Here is an 18,924-nt window from a genome sequence, read left to right on the forward strand (position 1 = left end):
TGTTATCAGTTCTATTTGTGTCATTGACTTACCGCCAGCTTGCTGCAAATTGTTTTTCATCATCATGAGGTTTACCATCACCTCCTTTGTTCCAATCGTCTTCCCGATCGTCATTAAAGTTACCACAAAGCCCCAAGACTTTTCCCTTGTCAGTAGATGGTGCATTGATACGAACATCCAGTGACCTTCCAGAACGTTTTACTGAGACTCTGATACCCGAAGACAGAATTACCTTTACATATGAAAAGGAAGCATTATGATAACATGAACATTTAATTTTTGTTTTTTTTAAAACGACTGTTTTTAATTTTCGTATGATTTAAATACCAGATTTCTTATTCATCACAAAAGTACATGAATTGGTATCTAAAATCAAAATTCATTTTTTCTAAAAATAATAATCAAAAATCAATATTATGTAAATTCAAATAAATAATAATAATATTGAATAAAATAGAATATATTCACACGTCGTAAAATGTCATTGCTGAACTTCTCGACATGGCTGGTGTAAATTAATGAATACAAATACAATTGAAATTAGTGTCGCAGGTAGTGGCTAACAAACCTGTAAACCTAGTTCCATGGTCGAAGTGAAATTTGTAAGATCAACTTTAATTGCGGAGAAAGGAAAGCCTCCGAACCCAGGGAAAAGCACTCGAAGTACAGAAGTCAAACCCTACAGATAAACTCTACTATAATAAAATATAAATATAAATAAATAAAAATGCTTCGCGTTTTAATGGAGCAACTAGACTTTTAAATTTTGAATTGATATTTAATTATCTAATTAATTGATACACTTATAGTGAGTCATTAAACTGATGATGGACGATGGATATCGTCTGAAATATCTTATTCAAAAAAATTCTAGTCATTCTTTTCGTATATAAACTTTTGGCCCAAAGAAACATATTCAAATTGATTTTATTTATATGCAATAAAATATTCTCATTCATTCCCAATTAAACGAATATCGCAGGGTTTTTTTAATGATGCTCGCACTCAAAGAGAATATTTTTTTAGAAATTTTGAAAATTATCTATGATTTGGCACTTAATATAGCCTTGCACCACCCCAAGCCCAACATCCCGCCCCCTCCCTGATCTCCTCAATTTGAAACATATTTTACCTGTACTTTCTTGGCTTGGTTGCTATACATGACGTAATCACCCAACTCGTTATAGAAATATTTTCTGCAATATTAATATTATGCATGAAACATCAATTTAATTTGTCGAGGAAGACCGTTTTGCATTGTTAAGAAAGGAAATTTCTTTAGATAAATTATATTTGAAATTAGTCGTAGAATTTAGTTCGGACTGAATAAAAAAATTTACAACTGAGAGATTTACCTTTTGTCAAATGTAAATGAATTAGGATCGGTGGTAGTTAGTCACAATCGTGTTTCTGTGTTATCCACTGTAACCTTAAAGGAAAAAGCACATAAACATTACAGCTATCTGGTTTGAATGTTGTAGAATATTTTGCTATTTTGTATCTGCTATTCTGCTATTCACGTCTTCAAGGTTTGCGAAAGATATTAATAGACAGATTAAGATTCCCGTTTTTTCTTCCCGCAAACGGCAAACGTGACCACGTTTTCATCGTTTCCTTTCATTTCAATTTACCTTTTGCAAACCTTCTCGACAAATACAATCTTTCTTTATTCTTTATCTACCACTTGGATATCTTTTCGATTCCTTTTCAATGATTTTAAAGATTTCACTGGTCAACTGACGTTTCGCATTTACCTTAATTAAATGAGAATCTTAATTGTACTTGCTTAGTCGTACGTAGCCTCGATTGTGTACAAATGTGTTCTTTTCTTTTGTTAAGGGCCATTGTATAGAAAGGGATGTACGTACTAGGGAACTATGCCAGTTGATTACAATGCCACGAACTGTGGTTGAAAAGCTGAATATTATAACGCACATGCAACCGTGTCTAAGGCTGAGCTAAGAGACCTCGAAACTGAAGTATTATTCTGAGGTAGCTTTTCAAGCGTCACCAGAAGAAAAGAAAGAATTCATCGTAAATGGGGAGATTTAAAAATCTAGATAAATTATACATGTCGACATCGATTGGCATTCTTGTAAAATGAAGGACGTAATATAATATTTCAAAGCCTCCAAAATCGGACTGGACAGCATTTCAAGTCCATGCAATTAGTTTCAGTCGGAGGAGCAGCCGAGGACTGGAACTAATTGCTTGGCTTGAAATTCCGTCCAGTCCGATATTCGGAGGCTTTAAAATGACTTCTCATGCTCATTAATTATTGTTAATCATCTTGTACCTTGACAGCTGGCATTTGATAGTTAACCACATCTGACCACCTAGTGCTTGTAGTATGCGGTTTGAAACGAAAGGAGAAGCTTTGTCTTTGATCTTGTTGGTTGTCACAGATTCCTCTAATCGTGATTGTTTTACCACGAGTTATGTCTTGTGTCTTCAGTTCAACTTGGCATTTGTCAACTGCAGCTTGTCTTCTTTGTGCTTTGTACTTTTGGGGTATCAACACAGACACTACTACGCTGTCAGATCCAGGGACATTCATTGTGGGTAAAATAGGAACAGTTGGTCTTAAGGTAACTGTTATGTTCTCTGCTACGTTGCATTCTTTGACAATCACGTGACGTGGAGAAACCTGGAACAAATACAGATTCTATCAAATCATGAATGCACATCTTTGTCACTAAATGTTACTTATCAAGTCAAAAAGTCTGAATATCAAAGAGACAGACAGTTCTAGGCCAAATGAATTTAGTAAAAAATCAGAAAATCTAATCTAAAAAGGAGACAAATTAGGACGCAAGTAAACAACAACAACAAAAGCGCTAGTAGCAACAGCAAAAGGAACTACAGGCTGGAACCTACCTCGATTCCTACGTAATAATGATTACTGTCTTTTCCTGTTGCTGTCCATTTATTTGTCTTTTTTGTAGAGAACTTCATGAAAATTTTGCACTACACCTGTTTATTTAATTTTATTAACATAAATCTAGACATTGCGTAAAAGCGGAGCTCCCAATAGGCAAAGGGAACCAAGACTACACAAAATTGAAAGATGGAAATAAAATCGGTAAAAGAATTCCAATCGTTTAATTTTTATTCGAGATCAAGATATTATCCTTTTTAAAAGAATCGTTAAGTAAACAAAATCCAAAATGCACTACATCGTTTTCTTCGCGCAAGGCTTATTCGTTTTCGATCTTACTTGTCTTCCTTCCTTTCAGAATATCTCTAGTATCATCACCAATAGACAATTTGAGGTTTTCTATTCCAGCCTACGTGTCACTCTCTTGAGAACAAGATTCTTTGTATCAAATGTACATCCATATTAAAATGTATCATCTCACCAAGGGCACTAGGACACCGAATGTGGTTGGATTTCTATAGGTTTTTTTTTTTTCCTTTCGATTATTTGAATTAAATTAAACGTATATACTTGTACTTATCTTGTGTCCGTGTTCCTTCGCTGTCATAATGCAGACGCTTTCTTTCAAAGGTCAAATGGTTTGAATAGCCTATGAGCGTATGACCGTCCAGAGTTAATATGGTCAATCAAATTCACCTTAAGTTCATGGAACTTAAGGTGAATTTGATTAACCATATTAACTCTTAACACCTTAAGTTCATGGAACTTAAGGTGAATTTGATTAACCATATTAACTCTGGACGGTTGGATATTACTGACGTAAGGAGCATCGCGCGGTCGCGTTGTTGTTGGTATAGTACAAACAGAGTCAAGTACGGAACGGCCGTTAAAGAAGTAACGCTCATAGGCTATTCAAACCGTTTGACCTTTGGAAGAAAACGTCTGCATTATGACAGCGAAGGAACACGGACACAAGATAAGTACAAGTATATACGTTTAATTTAATTCAAATAATCGAAAGGAAAAAAAAACCTATAGAAATCCAACCACATTCGGTGTCCTAGTGCCCTTGATCTCACAACGTAAAAAAAACTTTAGGGAATGGCACGTTCTCTGAAATGGGAAGACCATTATACCCAAGCTGAATGAGTCTATCAACATACAGTGACTGTATATGATTTGGCATATATCTTGCAACTTACCGTGTCGCCTAATGCAAAGTGATCTGGAAGTACAATGGAACTTTGCCTTCGTGTACAATCATTCTGAGCATCTGCTGGCTGGTCTGGAACACACCACATGTCCTTCTTGACAGGTTTAGTTGATCTTCCATACCATTCAACCAGGTATGAGACGTTCCTCCACACAGGAAAGTCAAAACTGCAAACCATCTCCATCTTGGGCACAGCAGAGTCATTACGGTATGACACAGATGGCTCAGGAACGTGGTTGATTGGAAAATCTACAGCAACATTCGAAATTAAAATAAAATTCAAATTAGTCAGTCAGTTAGCGATATAGCTTCTTATATATAAACTGCAAACTATTAGTTGTTGAATACTAAAAGTTAAATGTTGCGAAGGGGCAATATAATTATAATAATATGGTTATAGTCGAAAAAATAATTTCTTACAAACAGCTCCCAAAAAGCAGTGAAAGTCGTAATTTAACAAATATTGCAGCATATACTTTCAGTTAAACAGGAGCAATGGCCTTTTGGGCGTGAGACTGAACTTATGATATGCAAAAGAGAGAAATACGTAAAGTCCATAATCATGCATTTCAGTCAAGAATAGCACGTTTACAAATTGCTTATAAAATTGCAAGGCTCGATTAGTATAAGTGTATTGGAGTACAATATATCAATGGGAATACCGGTGCAGTTTTCTCTTCCTTTGAGACAAGGGTTACCTATACGAAAAAAAGAAAAGAAAACAAAACAAAACAGAAAAAATGGCAAGGAGATATTGAATAAGGATAGAGATAAGGATAAGGACGGCGTATCAGTGAGAGCGCATGTAGCCTGGGTCTCGGCATCGTATGTGAGTAGAGTTGATTGTTGGTTCTTTCCTGTGCTTCGAGGGTTTTCAGATTTCAACGTTTCCCCTCCCTCCGTAAAGAAGCAAAATTTAAAAATTCCAATTGAGTTTTAGTGGTAGAGAAGCCACTGTGAGGATAGGCCACTGTTAAATGCAATGTATTTTATTTATTTTTTATCTATTTATTTTAACTGCCTTATAGTAAAAATGTCTCTATACCAGGACATGGCACGAGTAAAACACTCTAACCATGCAACATAATAAGCACTAATTAGACAATCAAGATAAATGCATTACTCATGTCAGTTGAAAGTACCGTAAGATGATATGTTGGACGATTTTCATATGAGGGTAAACATAGGGTACTGACTTACAGCACGGGCACGGAATGACAAACCATAACATTATTTTTGCTTCACCTTTTCTTTAAGTAATTCTACGAATCACAAAGAGTAGATGCAATTGAGGTAATAAACAATACAGTTTAGCAACAATTTTGCGCAGAATATTCATGTTTGAAGTTGTGAATTCTTTACTTTTGGTAATGATTTGAGGGTAACCCTGAGTAACTGAGTATGCAATCAAGGAACATTGCTATAATTTGGAAATCGAAAATTGTCTTTTCCCCGTATCGTTTCCCACCCATGCAAAAACCTCTCTATTATCATAACACATTACGTATTGAGCAGTGACGTCCACGTTTTAGCCATCCTGGACAACAGTGGTAGTGAGTGTAAGTCTCTTCCGGTTTTTCAATTTTGTAGCTCAAATGAGGTTTACCACTAAAAACCAGTGGAAAAAATAAAATATTATGCAGAATGTTAAACTAAAATATCAAGGAGGGCAAACGTCATGTAGATTTTGACTACACTGATCAGGCAATTGATAGTATTCGCATTATGTTAAGAAATTGGCGCCAATAATTAACAACAAATAAAGAGAGGAAATACTCCAAAAGGAAAAAGCAACTGATACTTTTCTATTACATGACTGAGTCAGCAGTATTCCTTACTCGCAAAAATTACTTGGCCATGGAAAGTAATCCCAGCAGTTAACATTTATAAAAAAATGTTGGACTGGCCTTGTTCTAGCCTCAGAACACACGTTTTGTCTAAAAGAAGAAAAAGAATAAAAACCGTAAGCGGTTCCCTAGGGCCATTTATGCCCTTTTGCGGGAACCTTAAGGCTTGACTTAAAAATACTCATGATATATAAATAATAAATACCAAAAAAGCCTTAAAAAGAAGGATTCAATAAAAGCTAACTGACTATAACGAGGCATTCTGCGGTGAATTTTCAATTCAACTTAGTAAACTTTAACAACTTACTAAAATTTGCTGTTTTAACATAAGATTTGATACATCTGTTTATTGCTTGGTAAATTACTTTAAAAAATACTTAAGCTAGTGAGATAGACATTCTAAAAATAATCTGGACTTTCAAGCTACGTCATCGAAAATTTTCTAATGATTTTTTGTATATGCAACAGATATAATGACTTATTGTATATACAACAGAACCTCTACAGGCCAATAATGCAACTATATATCAAAACACTAAAAATACACTATATATCTCAGCGATTGATTATACCAATAATCACGAAAATTGAAAATCAGGGTTTTTCAGCTTTAATATCTTAATAATAATCATCATCGAAATAAAGTTCATCTACTAAGATAAAAACGTATTATTTCAATTGAATTTCCCTATTTCTAATGCTTTGAAAATGAGCGCAATGATTACTGGTAATAAATCTAAAACCAAACATCGATGATATAAAATTATTAAACTAAACATCGATAATACAAAATTATTGTGGAAAAGCTTTTCTTATAACGGTGTAAACAAAATATGCAACAAACAGTTTCGTGGAATAAATGCTTTGGATTTTAGTTTTTTCATGACGTCATGTGAACGCAAAGAATATTTAAATACTTCATATTTCTCAGTTTTCGATTTGCATGCTGTAATTAATTCAGTAAAAACAGCATAAAATAACTGCCTTTTTCTCAAAAAATATCATACTCTATTTATTTTCTCAATTTCACTTTCAACACGATACCATGAAGAAACTTACCCAGAGGGGTCTAGGTCACTTTCTCTGCTCTCTTTCACCACCAAGAGTAAAATAGCAACTGTAGCCAATGTCCGAACGATGCACTTGTGATTCATGTCTGTAGAGTCAGATATGAAGATCTTCTAGTCCCTGGTTACACATCAAATAGAGGTTAGTCCAGTTGTGATTCATGTCTATAGAGTGGATATGAAGATCTTCTAGTCCCTGGTTACATATCAAATAGAGATTAGTGCAGTTGTGATTCATGTCTATAGAGTGGATATGAAGATCTTCTAGTCCCTGGTTACATATCAAATAGAGATTAGTGCAGTTGTGATTCATGTCTATAGAGTGGATATGAAGATCTTCTAGTCCCTGGTTACATATCAAATAGAGATTAGTGCAGTTGTGATTCATGTCTATAGAGTGGATATGAAGATTTTCTAGTCCCTGGTTACATATCAAATAGAGGTTAGTGCAGTTGTGATTCATGTCTATAGAGTGGATATGAAGATCTTCTAGTCCCTGGTTACATATCAAATAGAGATTAGTGCAGTTGTGATTCATGTCTATAGAGTGGATATGAAGATCTTCTAGTCCCTGGTTACATATCAAATAGAGGTTAGTGCAGTTGTGATTCATGTCTATAGAGTGGATATGAAGATTTTCTAGTCCCTGGTTACATATCAAATAGAGGTTAGAGCAGTTGTGACTCGTGTCTATAGAGTGGACATGAAGATCTTCTAGTCCCTGGTTACATATCAAATAGAGGTTAGTCCAGTTGTGATTCAGTGTCTACTAGAGTGGACATGAAGATATTCTGTTCCCTTCTATCCCCTTATATTCTAAACAAAAGAAATGAACTTGTCTCGTCCTGTAGACATAGAAACAAGGCTTTGCAGCGCAACAATCAGTTAAGGGACTATGCAATAATTATCGGGAGGGAGGGTGCTAAAATTAATAGGGGGGCCAACAAAAGTTGAATTGGAGTGTAGGGTAGTGGGGTTAGAAGCTTTAAGCCGTTTAATAAACGAGCAGCAGTGTTTTATCGGGTCTAAAACCACTCGGCTATAGCTACGCCTCGTGTTTTATACCCGACTAAAACACTCCTGCTCGTTTATTAAACATTACTTAAGACGACTGACTATGTCATGTCTTCCTTGCTTTGCTTTGTAATAATTCTTCAGGGAAATAATTCTTTTTAAGGATAAAAACAGAAGTTCTGAACAAACTCCTTGGCTTCCCCAACAAAACATTTCGAAGAAAGAATGGATTTGCATTTTTCAGCTTTTTTTCTTATTTTCTTTTTTCTTCCGTGAAACTGATGACTTCTGTTTCGATCCAATCATATAGGTAGCACTGGGGCGTTGATGGCGATGTATGGGTTGATAGTTATTGAATTTGATTTCAAGGGGGGGGGGGGGGGGGGGTGAGAAGTTATTTTACGTTTAGCACAGGGGAGGTTAGCTTCAATTTTCAAATTAAAAGCCCAATTTGGAGAATTTTAGAACCCCCACTCCCGATAATTATTGCACAGTCCCTAATCCCCTGGGCGCCTTTTATGTAAATTCCTGATATTAAGGACAAGCGCTGGGAAGTGAAGTTGCTATTTATCTTTTTTTTTTTTTTTTTTTTTTTCGTTTTTCTTTTTACTTGGAATAAATATACCCCAACATATTCTTGTTCAATAAATTAAATAAAAAATGGGCGGATTCGTTTTTTTGCTAAACGCTGTGGAATTATGGTATTGATCGAGAGTCATTGGAAAAAATTGCCCATACATTTGGAATATTTGCTCTTTTCGGTCTTTTTCCTCTCTTTCCAAATCAAAAGGTTTTTCTTAAAAATAAAGTTATATAGCACAAATAAATGACCCGTAAATCTTCTTTCCTTTCGCTAGTACCGTAGTTAGCGTGTTTTCGAGGCTACGAAACCTAAGAAACCATAAGAGGCGAATGTATAGGCCAACAGACATTATGAGTTTATAAAATCAGCATAAATACGGTTCTAAATTTTAACAAATTCCTATGAATTATATACCAAAATATTCAGGAAAGCCCGGGGTTTTCAAGTCCACTTTTGTTTTTTTGACAGGTTCTGTTTTATTTCAAAGAGAGGCGATTTTCTAGCTTGACCCCGGTTATGTCATGCATTTTCTTTTGTAAAATACATGCAATAGCGTACATTCAACTCAAAAAGTACGGTGGTTTTTTTCAATAGAATTCAATCTAAAACATATGATACTGTCTGTGAATAGTTGAATTAACAGAATCCACTTCTGTGTTTTGCCTAAATAGTCATTATTTTGAGAAAAGATCCAAAAACCGTGTTTTTTTAGAAATACTTTGTATGGGCTTACATGAGGGGGCGTAAGCTTGACCAATGTTAACAGATTTTTTTCTGATGAAACGCGCACCATAGAGTAACCTAAGGGATCAAAGAAACCCTTCGAAAAAAATTAAAAACATCCAAGAATTGCAGAAAACAGATTAAAGCATGCGAGTAAGAGTTAGTGACAAGGATTTATGAAACTTTTAAACCGTGCGATGAAATCAAAATGCGTAGAATTTGAATTCCGTAAGCAGGTTGATTTTTCTCTTAAATTTGGTGCCAATCATTCCCCTGCAATAAAGACTTATAATAATAAAGGCAGGGGTCACCGAATTGGTTTCCGAGATATTTTCCCGTAAAGAAGTGAATAATTTGTTTTCTTGATATGTTGCCCATCCAAGCATTCTTATGACGTCATCACGATGAGCATGCGCGCAATAAACTCATGCGTAGAAAGGTTGCGCGCGAACAATGCTCAACGTCCTTGAAGTGATTGTTGTAAAATACATTTAGTATTTAACTCCTGATGAGTGAGGCAGCTCTACCTCAACGAAACAGCGTTGTAATTAAAAGTACCGACGTTACTATTGAGGCTCTTGGTGCGACAACAATTTTCGAAAAAGGTGTATATAGAGAGAGAGAGAGAGAGAGAGAGACAGACAGACAGACAGACAGACACACCTTTATTTGAAAACGATAGTTCCATAAGTATAAAACTTCTTTACATGGAAGTCGTTATCGATTAATGAAATATAAATATATAATCCTAAAAAGTTGAAAAATATTAGAAATGATTTAAATAACAAAGAGAAAAATCCTACTGAGAACTGACAGCACGCCATCTCATCAGACGTTTTTTAAATTCATTCTTTGTTGGAGCAGATTTAACAAGAAAGAGAGAGAGAGAGAGAAAGAGAGAGAGAGAAGAAGAAATAAACCTGGAAAACACTATTTTGAAGCAGCATTTGCAAATTAAGACCAAATAATTTAATTACCTGCGAACAAGTAGCTAGACAGAATACCTCGTAGTTTAACAGTCTATTCGTTAGTGTTCAGTACGAGTGGAGATGAAGCACATTCGATGAAAGTCAGACAAAAATGCGCAGTGTTTGTGATAGTTCAGTAGTTTGACTTCTAGAAGCCGAAATTATTTGAAGAATGATACGTGTTAATAGAGTGCGGTGAGCAGAATTGGCAAATGTTTTTTCTCTTCATTGCCGTTTCAATTACAAAAAAAGTTATGAAATAAGTACTAAAATCAATAAAATAAACGAAGTTTTTAGATTTATTTTGAATAGATCGAAACCATTGACATCCATTTCAAACATTTCAAATGTATTTAAAAACGTGGTGATGTTTACTTATGTTCCATCTAAAAATAGCTGCGAATAATGATTTACGTCTAAACCAAATATAAGGAAATGATCTCAGTTCAATGAAAACCCGGTCATATCATATTTTCCTAAACATCTGCTCTCAGGTGAGATGGAAGCTTCTTCAACTAGCGCGCGTGTGCTCTTTAAGTGATCAACAACAAAAGGAAAGAGCGCGCGCGCACTAGTTAATGACACACAGGAACAGGCTAAGGCAAAATTTGAACTCATGCGGTTTTTAGAAATACCCCAACAGGGAATTTACATGGCGCGCGCGATATTAAGAAGTTTCCATCTCTTATTTTTGCTCTCTTGATTCGATTTATGTAAGCCTCGCCATTACGATCATTTTGAGAAGGGTCCATTCAGGTACACTTCAAGGATCAGACGTTCCTCCTATTGTATTCCTACCCTTTGGTCACTACTTATAATGTGTTCTCTTTGGTTTATTCTCTAAAATGTTGTGATAGGAAAATAATCTTTACCATAAATTTGTGATTCTTGCATATGTAGAAGCTCTCTTTGCGACAACTTTCGTAAGCGACCAACTCTGATCTAGTTACAACCCCGTTGAAGCTCCGTGCGCATTACTACCCAAACTTTGTAATACAACATATTGTACATATAACTTTTAAGACTATCATATTCACGTTGGCGACCAGCTCTAGTAACGACAAATTAATTCGACCCAAGCTCCCGAGGTGGTCGCTTAGCGGCAAGTTTCATCTGTATTTGCTTTTTTTTAGTTATGCAATTACTCAAATATTATACTCAGGAATGTCGTTTTTTCTTTTCGTTAGACAATCATAGCTTGGTAATTATACTCGATATTAGTCCTAGATTAAGAACTGTCATAAACTATAATAAATATAGCCTACAATATTTCATGTGGGTAGACAATGAATTAAACTTAGACTTCGCAAGATCCGTAAATGTGTCAGCGCTCTTTCGTCGAAGAACGATCTTAACACAGATCGGCTAAGTCATTTATTGTTCATTTTTTTCAACACATTTTAAGTGTTTGAAAGGATAAATAAATCCCGATGAAAGTAAAACTTAAAAAAATCCTTCCTAACTTTGCCAATAGCATTTCAATTTGAACGCTTAATAAAGCAGCAGTCATTCTGCTCTCTTGATAAGAATACGATATCGAATGTCGGGATGCAAAGGCAGGTCCATCCAGGTCAATTCCAGGATTAATTGCATTGACGTATGATACCGATATGTTAAATCGAACTGCCGCATGAAAAAATCGTGGATACCCTACTCTGAATTCTACTTGCACTCTTGAAATGTTGGGTTTCCTGTTCTCCTCTCGCTGGCAAAAGCGTTGCATTATGCGTATTAAGAGCTGTTGTCTGTAAATACCGACAATCAACGGACAGTCGCGAAAAATCGAATGTCCTTTTAATTCACTATTATAATCGAATCCCTTTTGGTGAACTATTTCAAAAATAGCATTGAAACTTTCCGCACAATTTTTATTTCCTTCAAAATCGAAGGTTGTCGAAATGCCCTGAATTAAGCATTAATGATTTATGCCAATATAGTGAATGAAACTTGATTATCATTGGTGTTCCAGAAGTTCCCTATTTAGACCCATATACTTGTCATACTATATAAAAGACCTTCATGTTACACTTAACTTTACCGAGGGTGAATTAGTTGTGTACGCTGATGATACAACATTGTTCATTATTGGTAACAATTGATGTTGAAGGGTTAATCGATGGCTGGATAACACTAGTAAATATAAAGACTTACATGGTGGCAAAAACAAAAACTGACTACATCTATTTCCGCGGGAGATCTGAAAGTTGTCGATACCATAAGTAAACTCATCATCATGTTTTTAAATCTCTTTGAAATGTTTGATATGGATGTCAATGGTTTTGATCTATGCTAAAAGAAATATAAAAACTTTGTTTATTTTATTGATTTTACTTATATAATGAGTTAATAGTTTATCATACAGGGAAAGAAGTTTTCTCGTTTTTATTTTTTATCTAATATACGTAGGATAGTTGTATAGGAAAAAATTAATAAAATATAGATCAAACCCAACTTTGTCAGCAATTTCCTCGTTGTTACGCATGTTATGCATAGTTACGTAAGTAGATAGAAGCATAAAAAGTAAGTAATGAAGGGGAGACAGGTAAAGAAATGAAGCAAATGGGTGGAAATTGGTGGATGAGAAATTCATCTAGCAATTTTAGACACCCACGACAAATATGTGGATTAAGAAATATTTCAGCACTAGTAATGAAAATATTTCAAACACTAGTGATAAAAATAGTTTTTCATTAGGTTTCAAAAGCTATCCACAAAATGCCCCTCCATTGGTTGCATTGGAGCGTATGAATTATTAATGAGTTTGAGAATCATTATTCAATTTTAACTTTTTAGTTGTCATCCAACTATCATTTACATATAGCTGGAATATTTTCCTCTAAGATGCTCGCAATCTCATTGGTTGATTCGTGGTCACATGAAATCCAATCACTAAAACTGTTTCCCGTCAAGAGTTTCTGGGCAGACAACCTTGCAAAATCTATGACGTCAGAGGGTAACAGTTCGATCACTGTTACAAGGCAATGTTTACCGGTGACCTTCGTTGCACTTGAGCAGCACGTGATAGAAGGTGGCTCGACGATATGCATGACGTATGATTGTTGAAAGCTTTGCTATCTGACTCGTAAAATGGCAGCGTCTGGTTTCGATGATTTTCCCGAAAAGAGTTTGCTTTCGTATGGGGAGAAAAAATTTCAAAGATAAAAACTTTTCCACACAAGAGTTTGCTGAAATTTTGAAAGAAAAAACTGAAACGAACTGATTGAGTGTACCTTATATATCAGGATATTTTTGCAAGAATATAAAGCCGGTGGTCTGTACAAGAAGTTAGCCTAACAAGTAAAACTTGGTGTCTTTAGTGTGCTATATATATAACAAATCATTCAATGACTGATCCCTCGAGAAACCAGTCAGTTTTGTTTCCCTTGAATCTCAATGTTCAATCTTAAATCTCAACATCGAGATTCTTGGGAAACAAAGCTAACCGTTTCCCTCGGGACCAGTCATTAAGTGTTAAATATCACTTACACAGGACTCAATACTAAGTTTGGCAACCTCCAGTTCATCTAATGAAGATGTCAAGAATGTAAATGAAGCATATACTAATGAAAATTAAAGTTATGAGTGCGTACGATATCACCAATTGGCGAAGTGTATGTATAATGAGAACAAGATGGGTCCCAGACCGGAACTTGAGGCACACCACATTGAAAATAACAAGTTGTGGATTTGCCACCCTGAACGCTAACACGAAAACGCCTATCACTCAGATATGATCCAACTAACCACTCAAGCCCATTTACGCCAAACCTTGAAGACATTCTTTTTTAATAAAATTCCATGATTGAAAGCTGCGGCAAGATTTAGAAAAACAAGCCAAGAATTACGAGCACTGCTCGTCATTTACACGTAATATGTCATTGTGAACCCTTAAAGATGGTGCCTACTAATTGCGAACCATTTTTATTTTTTTCAAATTGTGCCAGTCATTTAAATCATCCAAGAGGCCACTGGAATCCGAAAAAGAAAATTGGGGGTACCCAAGCATCTAAACGAGATAATTGACGTTAAACACCGATGACGTAAGCACTTTTTTACGCAAGGGGGAAAAATCATATTACGTCATATTACGGGAAAACATCAAGTTGTTTAGATCGATTTTATCTGAAACTTGTTTCAAAGTAAACGACTATTTGTGCTCTTTATATCAAATATATAAACTTTCATGTATCATATAAGAAACCATTTTTTAAACCAAATTTTGCCTTCAAAAGTGTAAAATATGGTTCTGAAGAGATGCTACATTTCTTGCTTACATTTGCATCCAAAACCATTTTTATTTTAAAAATTCTATTATAAGAAATAATTTAACTATTTCTGTTACATTTTGGATGAAAAAAATGGGGGGTACCCACGCGTTTTAAAAAGTTATGAGTTTTTAAAATATTTTTTGAGGATAAATCGGTTGCTAAAAGCGTGACAAGCGTGACGCGGCGTTACGAAACAGCGTGACGCTCTGTTTTTGGGGGGTTTGCAGCAGCTCCTTCATCTCTTCGTGGTTTTACAAGCAGAAGGAAAACTGAAAAAAGCGATATTTCAAGCCTTCAAAGAACCAGAAAACTTATTCAATTCGAAGAACAATAAGAAATAATTATTTCCTGTGTAGAAGAAAAGATTTCCTTAAGCAAATGGTAGGAAATTTTTTTTTGAAGTCGGAAAAAGAACGGCTTTTCATGAATGTTTCACGGCAGTCGTGCATGCAAAGCAAGAACCAGGCAAAAACTTTCGTAAAATACAAACCTACATTTAGTTTAACTTCACAAGTCCAAGAGACAGATTTAATAAATCAAAATAATAATTTTCTTTGTCAGTATGCTCTTTGCGTGAACGTTTTGGAATCTACTTTTTAGTGAATGAAAGACAGTTTATCTGGTAAATACGAGGTCTTCCAACGACAAAAGTTTATTTTATGTACTTGTACTCGCAGGAAAAGCTAAATGAATGGCTGATATTTGGTGTAATGTGTAATTCCTTTTCAATTTTCATTTAACTTTAAAACAAACTAAGCTTATCTGTATGGAAATATTGAAAAAGTTATTTTATTATTCCCCGATCCAAGGCCATCGAAACTGCCTTTTCTAGAAAGTAAAAACATATGATTTTTCGCCAAAAACACCTGAATTCTTGAAAATGACTCTGTGATACACCTTTGACTACATAAATAATAGTTATTGCCGTTGTTCTTGGTCTAAATTTTTTCCAAGGCCGACGTTTTCTGTACTTTTGAGTGTTTTGCTTTTGAAACCTGCGGGAATCCCTCGATGCAGATGCGCAGTAAGTGTGCGCGCTGACAATAGTAGGCACCGTCCTTAATGATTGGTCTTATTATTGCCTCCTTTAAATCAGATGGCATGAGCTGTACTGAGTGAAAGGTTTACAATCTTAGTGATGGTAGGAAGGAGAAGATCAAAAATTGTTTTTTAAGATCATACCTGGCACAGGGTCACATGAATTGGAGACTAAGGAAAAAATAAGCTTAGAAAGATTGTCAGAGGAAATTTCATTAAGAGATTCGAAATAACTGTCAAGTGTGACAGCAACAGTGCCAGTGACAGGTTGAACATTACTAACACATGCATCATTGTCAAAACTAGCCTGGATAACCTAGTCTTGTCATCAAAAACGTCAGCGAAAGAATTCTTCGATTGCACGTTACGTCATCGCGGCCATGTTGGTGCCATTTAACAAAAGATTTCTCATTAGCACCCAGCCTTGCTTTTGTCTTTTGACTCTCTTGGGAATACTTGCAATCCATCAATTGGCGAGTTGATCCGAAAGGAACACGAAGGAAAAAGTTTATCTACATTCTTTTTAATCAATTTATCAAAGGTGGAAAAAAGGACCCTCTGATTAGACTGGTTTTCAGAGATAACATACAGATAACATAACATACAAACAGAAATATACCTGACTAACACACTGAACACATTCAAATATTTAAAAATTGAAGAGCAGGTGACGATAAAAGTATCTTCCACATGAAAGTTAAAATCTCCTACCAAAAGAAGCTAAGGGTGTTAGAGAACCCCGGAAAGGTTTAGGCATCAAAGGACTACACTAAACCATGCAGCAGAAATTGAAAGTCACCAATACACATTATTTCTCAATTGACACGGTTTTCTTTGTTGTTCACAGGGCTTTATTTTTGTTATAACCCTCATTATAAATGCGAGGTCAATATATAGTTATTAACCCGGTTAATAACTATGTATAGACCGTTCGCATTTATAATGAGCAACATTTGATAGAAAACCTTCTCAATTGATAAATAAAATACTTAATTACCTCGAACGTCGGCAATAAGCCTATACATCCCTCGGGCCTGCGGCCCTCGGGATGTATATGGCTTATTGCCTCCGTTCGAGGTAATTAACTCTTACTGTTAACACAGGCTAGCAAACTTTATCAAACTTTGAAACTTCTTATGAAGAAACTCCAATAACATGCAAATCACCTTTTTATTTGCGTATTAAGAAACTCTGATAACTTGCAAATACCCCATTATCTGTGGGCTAGAAAATCAAAGTCGATGAACTTATCGAGAAAATTTTTGTGAGCCGAACACATTCTCACCAGCAAACTCACTTAACCCGGTCAGCAGTTAGAAAATATTGCTGGACCAGCAAACTCAAAAACTTTCGTTAGTTCACGTATAGAAAGACAGTAACCTGTTCTGTAAATATCTATTTAAACTAAGCGTTATCATTCGTTTGACTTCGTAAGCCAGTATGTTTTTCGTTTTTCGTTCTTTTTTTTCTCCATTAGTTTCCTTATTAGTAACTCGCTTGCACACAATATCGTTCATCTTTTTTTTCTAGGTGATGCTAGATAAACAGACACAAAAAGATCCCCTGACTGGGTTTTACTTTGAATGTATAATTGAATTGACCTTGTTCCTTGTTTTACTAATTTTTAAAAAGGTAGATTAATAATCGACTGTTTCAATAGCTATCAGCTTATTTCGTGGTCGGAATCGATTGGATAAAGCAAGGGCGGATCCAGCCAAAATTTTAGGGGAGGGGGGGGGGGGGCTAATTGAGTTTCTTCCATCAACACAACGGAAAACAATAAAAACAGCATCTAATTCTTCAGTTTTGTTTTGTTTTGTTTCTTTTCTGCTGAAGGGGGAGGGGATGGGGATTCAGCCTCCCTTTGCGCACCCCCTCCCCTTCACCCTGGATCTGTCCTTGTAAAGTACAGCACAATCGGTTCGTTTATTATTCAGATAGCGATGCCGTCATTTGTAACTCGAGTCGTATTGATCTTGGCAATCAACTCATCAGAAAAAATCTGTTCTGCTTCGCCCTATGTAAGGGAATCCGGAATCCGGAATCCACGAAATTTTAGGCTTTGGAATCCGGAATCCAGCACTCTGGAATCTGGAATCTGGAATCCAGGCCTTCGAATCCGCAATCCATTCTATAATAGAATCCGGAATCCACCCTTTTGGAATCCGGAATCCACTACTTTGAAATTCAAAGTCTACACTCAACTGCTATCACCTCGACCTGGACGGAACCGATGTAGCCCCTCCCCCACTGTGTAATATCTCCATCAAGAATATCTGTCATCAGATGCTGATTTCATTGATAGACGGTTCTACTTATAATGGCAAGTATATCAAAAATAATTTTCAGAGAAAGTAAATTGAGATTAAGAAAATTAACGATATGGAATCCGGAATCCGCAATACAAAAGTTTTTGAATCCGGAATCCGTAATCCAGAGTCTCGGAATCCGGAATCCAGCGCTTGGAATCCGGAATCCACCATAAGTCCGGATTCCCTTACATGAGGCGATCTGCTAAAACTTTTCTCTAGCTTTTTAAATCTCTTGTTATTTCACTTTCTGCTGGCCTCATTGTGAACCTCCTAGATTTCCGATTGATTCTGTACCAATTTTGCTCTCTTCATTTGAGAGAATCAGATAACTAGCTAAACTAAAAATATATTTAATTGAATAAGTTAGACTCCCGTTCTCTTTATCAATAATGATTGAATATAATAATACTTTTAGCTTTGGCTTGGAACATTTTAATAGCATACAGATTATTTTTTTTTAAATTACCCAAACCCTTCTGGCAGAAGTAAGCGACCACTCAGTGGAGGTCACAGCGGCGTGAAATGGTAATATTAAATACACATGTAATTGTAGCGGTGTACCCCCTAAACATATAATATATATAATATGCCCATCACTTGATCAATAACCTCAAGTATAGGACACAAGAGGGCAGATCAAACAAATATCATATGCCCATCATTTGATCAATAACCTCAAGTATAGGACACAGGAGAGCAGATCAAACAAATATCATATGCCCATCACTTGATCGATAACCCTAGTATAGGACACAGGAGGGCAGATCAAACAAATATCATATGCCCATCACTTGATCGATAACCTCTAGTATAGGACACAAGAGAGCAGATCAAACAAATATCATATGCTCAGGTGTTCATCAAAGAGAGATCAATTTCATTAGGTTCAGACGTACGTAAATCACAATTGGCAGCTATTTTGATAATTCTAGTCAAGCTTTAAACAAAACATCATCATGTTTATCAAGATATCTTTAAAATGTTTCAGGTGCATGGTTTCTATAAGCAAATTA

At 35.6% G+C, this 18,924-nt stretch overlaps 1 protein-coding gene across 3 annotated transcripts; it reads right to left on the minus strand.

Moving 5' to 3' along the window:
* Positions 1-11,281, minus strand: LOC116299680 (uncharacterized). Of its 3 annotated transcripts, none has more exons than XM_089039507.1 (9): positions 11,166-11,281; positions 6,998-7,126; positions 5,930-6,028; positions 4,754-5,699; positions 4,081-4,340; positions 2,297-2,647; positions 1,356-1,429; positions 1,133-1,196; positions 1-232 (listed from the first exon to the last, which is right to left on the minus strand). In XM_089039507.1, exons 5-7 carry the CDS (start codon positions 4,273-4,275, stop codon positions 1,397-1,399), a joined length of 579 nt encoding a protein of 192 aa, XP_088895633.1. In that variant the 5' UTR covers positions 4,276-4,340; positions 4,754-5,699; positions 5,930-6,028; positions 6,998-7,126; positions 11,166-11,281; the 3' UTR covers positions 1-232; positions 1,133-1,196; positions 1,356-1,396. The 3 variants fall into 3 exon arrangements, with proteins under 3 accessions (XP_088895633.1, XP_088895632.1, XP_088895634.1); XM_089039506.1 differs by lacking the exon at positions 11,166-11,281 and adding an exon at positions 10,303-10,419; XM_089039508.1 differs by lacking the exons at positions 4,754-5,699; positions 5,930-6,028; positions 6,998-7,126; positions 11,166-11,281 and adding an exon at positions 2,878-2,973 and having other exon boundaries at positions 2-232; positions 4,081-4,209.
* Positions 11,282-18,924: the final 7,643 nt, after the last annotated feature.

Source organism: Actinia tenebrosa, unplaced genomic scaffold, assembly GCF_029948245.1.
Source record: "Actinia tenebrosa isolate PJP-AT-01 unplaced genomic scaffold, QUT_ActTen_1.0 PGA_scaffold6__47_contigs__length_16458017, whole genome shotgun sequence".
NCBI classification, from domain to species: domain Eukaryota; kingdom Metazoa; phylum Cnidaria; class Anthozoa; order Actiniaria; family Actiniidae; genus Actinia; species Actinia tenebrosa.

Coding starts and splice junctions, on each gene's coding strand:
- LOC116299680 (XM_089039507.1), bottom strand. CDS start 4,275: ATGGAGATGGTTTGCAGTTTTGACTTTCCTGTGTGGAGGAACGTCTCA. Junction 2,648..4,080: donor ACTTTGCATTAGGCGACACG/GTAAGTTGCAAG, acceptor TATTTGTTCCAG/GTTTCTCCACGTCACGTGAT. Junction 1,430..2,296: donor ATCAAATGCCAGCTGTCAAG/GTACAAGATGAT, acceptor TTTTCCTTTAAG/GTTACAGTGGATAACACAGA.